Here is a 2,640-nt window from a genome sequence, read left to right as displayed (position 1 = left end):
CTGGTAACTATGGATGAGGAGAAAAAGCATCTTTGACGTCAGGAATAATGATTGGTCTCTCATCCGGGTTCCCTGTGCTAGAGTTATTTGTGTACACAGAGATTTGCACTGGTCCTACTTTGTGAGGAGTTCTTCGTCTATTCGTACATTTTGGAGACGCTCCAGTTCAGCTTCTTACAATTATCTACCACCCTTTTTCCCTCTCCTCGTTATCTCTCGGAGGGAAGGAGGATTTGTGACATTCTGCAGAATGATTGGGGCTGATGAATATTTCATGGTTCTGGAATGGAGATTGCTTTGGTGAGTTTGGAAAACGGAGGAGTCCCAGCTGTAGCTGGCAGTGGGGAGGATGGGGGCTCTGCTATGGCAATCAGCACAACAAGCAGGAGAAATCTGCTTCAGATCCCTAGAGCTCCATCTTGGCTGAACGATTATAGCCAAGAAAAAGACGACAGTAAGGAAAGCTGCCAGCAACCACCTCAACCTCAGCAGCAATATCAGCCACCGGGGACCAGCCAAGTAGGAGGTGGAGGAGGAGAAGGTGGAGGAGTTGTGGGCGATCACTTGCAAAGCAGCAACATGATCAAGAGCCATACTGGCAGCAACATTAAGGACTGTGGAATTGAGACAGTAATCCGACTGGATGAAGAAGAACCCCATACCCACCAACCCCACTCGGAGGAAGACGAGGACCCCCACTTTGACCTGGGTATCATGGACCATGAAACCAACCAGAGAGTGATTATCAACATTGCTGGTCTGAGGTTCGAAACACAACTATCCACCCTCAACCAATTTCCAGACACTTTGTTGGGAGACCCTGAAAAGAGAATGAGGTTTTTTGACCCCCTAAGGAATGAATACTTTTTCGATCGTAATAGGCCCAGCTTTGATGGCATTTTATATTTTTACCAGTCTGGGGGCAAGATCCGTCGCCCGGTCAATGTTTCCATTGATGTATTTGCAGATGAAATCCGTTTTTATGAGCTGGGTGAGGAAGCAATGGAAAGGTTCCGGGAAGATGAAGGTTTTCTCAAAGATGAGGAAAAACCCCTTCCTCGAAATGAGTTTCAACGTCAGGTATGGCTAATATTTGAGTACCCAGAAAGTTCAAGCTCTGCCAGAGGCATAGCCATAGTCTCTGTGCTCGTAATACTTATTTCCATCATTACCTTCTGCTTGGAGACCCTGCCTGAATTTAGGGATGAGAATGAGCTTCCTCCAGCACTGTCCAAGGTTCTGAACAACACCCAGCAATCTGCTCCCCTCAGTGGCCTCACAGATCCCTTCTTCATCATTGAGACTACCTGTGTCATCTGGTTCACATTTGAACTGCTAGTCAGGTTTTTTGCATGCCCAAGCAAGTCTCACTTTTCTAAGAACATCATGAACATAATTGATATTGTAGCCATTATCCCCTATTTCATCACACTAGGGACTGAGCTGGCTGAACAACAAACTAACAATGGACAGCAGGCCATGTCTTTGGCCATCCTCCGAGTCATCCGCTTGGTACGAGTTTTCAGAATATTTAAACTTTCGAGGCATTCTAAAGGACTCCAGATACTGGGACAGACGTTAAAAGCCAGCATGAGGGAGTTGGGTTTGTTGATATTTTTTCTCTTCATTGGAGTTATTCTTTTTTCCAGTGCAGTGTATTTTGCTGAAGCAGATGACCCAGAATCTCATTTTTCTAGTATCCCCGATGCTTTCTGGTGGGCCGTAGTAACCATGACTACTGTGGGCTACGGGGACATGAGACCAGTGACGGTTGGAGGTAAAATTGTGGGTTCCTTGTGCGCCATCGCTGGTGTGCTGACCATTGCTTTGCCAGTTCCTGTCATTGTCTCTAACTTTAACTACTTCTATCACAGAGAAACTGATCATGAAGAACAGGTGATTCTCAAGGAGGAACCGAGCAGCGGACAGGGCAGCTGTGCTGGTGATCTTAAGAGAAGTCCTAGCAAATCCTCATTCAACAAGTCTGTAGTGCACTTGGAGAACCTTGAGGGTATCAATAACGGGACTGGGTCATTAGAAAAGACTAATCTTAAAGCAAAGAGCAACATGGACCTTAGAAAGTCCCTGTATGCTCTGTGTCTGGATACCAACAGAGAAACAGATCTGTAGGATCAGCTTTAACCCCCCCCACCCCTCAAACAAGCATAAAACAGCTTAATAACTGAACACGGAATTGTAAATTTAACAATAGGGAATTTTGTACTCTCTAAGTAGCACTTGAACAGTATTTGCTGTTGAAACGCATTTTATACGTTTTACAGTATTGCGAAACACGCATACATTTTAAAACGGGTTAATGTCTTTGAGTGAGATTTTTTTTTGTTCTCTAATATAATAAAAATAGTTTATTTTTAAAAGTTGGTTACAAAATGTAGCTAGGGCCAGGCAGAACTCTTAAATGCATTTGTAAAATGAAGACATTTTTTTCAAAGATTAAATTTCCGTCAGACTCCTGCATATTTTGTTGGAAATTGCATTTAATTTTGTACTGTTACGTACCTATATAAATATATATATATATATATATATATGTATTTTTTGGAGTGTCCAGGATTGGCACGCTTAAGATGAACAAATATTCAAATTTGCATTTGTGAACAAAGTTATGGTGAATTATAG

The 2,640-nt window shown here is 43.0% G+C and overlaps 1 protein-coding gene across 1 annotated transcript; it reads left to right on the top strand.

Moving 5' to 3' along the window:
• The first annotated feature begins 714 nt into the window (after window positions 1–714).
• Window positions 715–2,130, top strand: LOC149287295 (potassium voltage-gated channel subfamily A member 5-like). Its single transcript, XM_089492968.1, has one exon. It carries the CDS (start codon window positions 715–717, stop codon window positions 2,128–2,130), a length of 1,416 nt encoding a protein of 471 aa, XP_089349094.1.
• The last annotated feature ends 510 nt before the right edge of the window (window positions 2,131–2,640 follow it).

This window comes from Sceloporus occidentalis, unplaced genomic scaffold (genome assembly GCF_023333645.1).
Source record: "Sceloporus occidentalis isolate IW3139 unplaced genomic scaffold, rSceOcc1.0.p SCAF_62, whole genome shotgun sequence".
Taxonomy (NCBI): Eukaryota; Metazoa; Chordata; class Lepidosauria; order Squamata; family Phrynosomatidae; genus Sceloporus; species Sceloporus occidentalis.
Note: the sequence above shows the minus strand (reverse complement) of the source record. Positions and strands in the feature narration are given on the sequence as shown.

Coding starts and splice junctions, on each gene's coding strand:
- LOC149287295 (XM_089492968.1), top strand. CDS start 715: ATGGACCATGAAACCAACCAGAGAGTGATTATCAACATTGCTGGTCTG.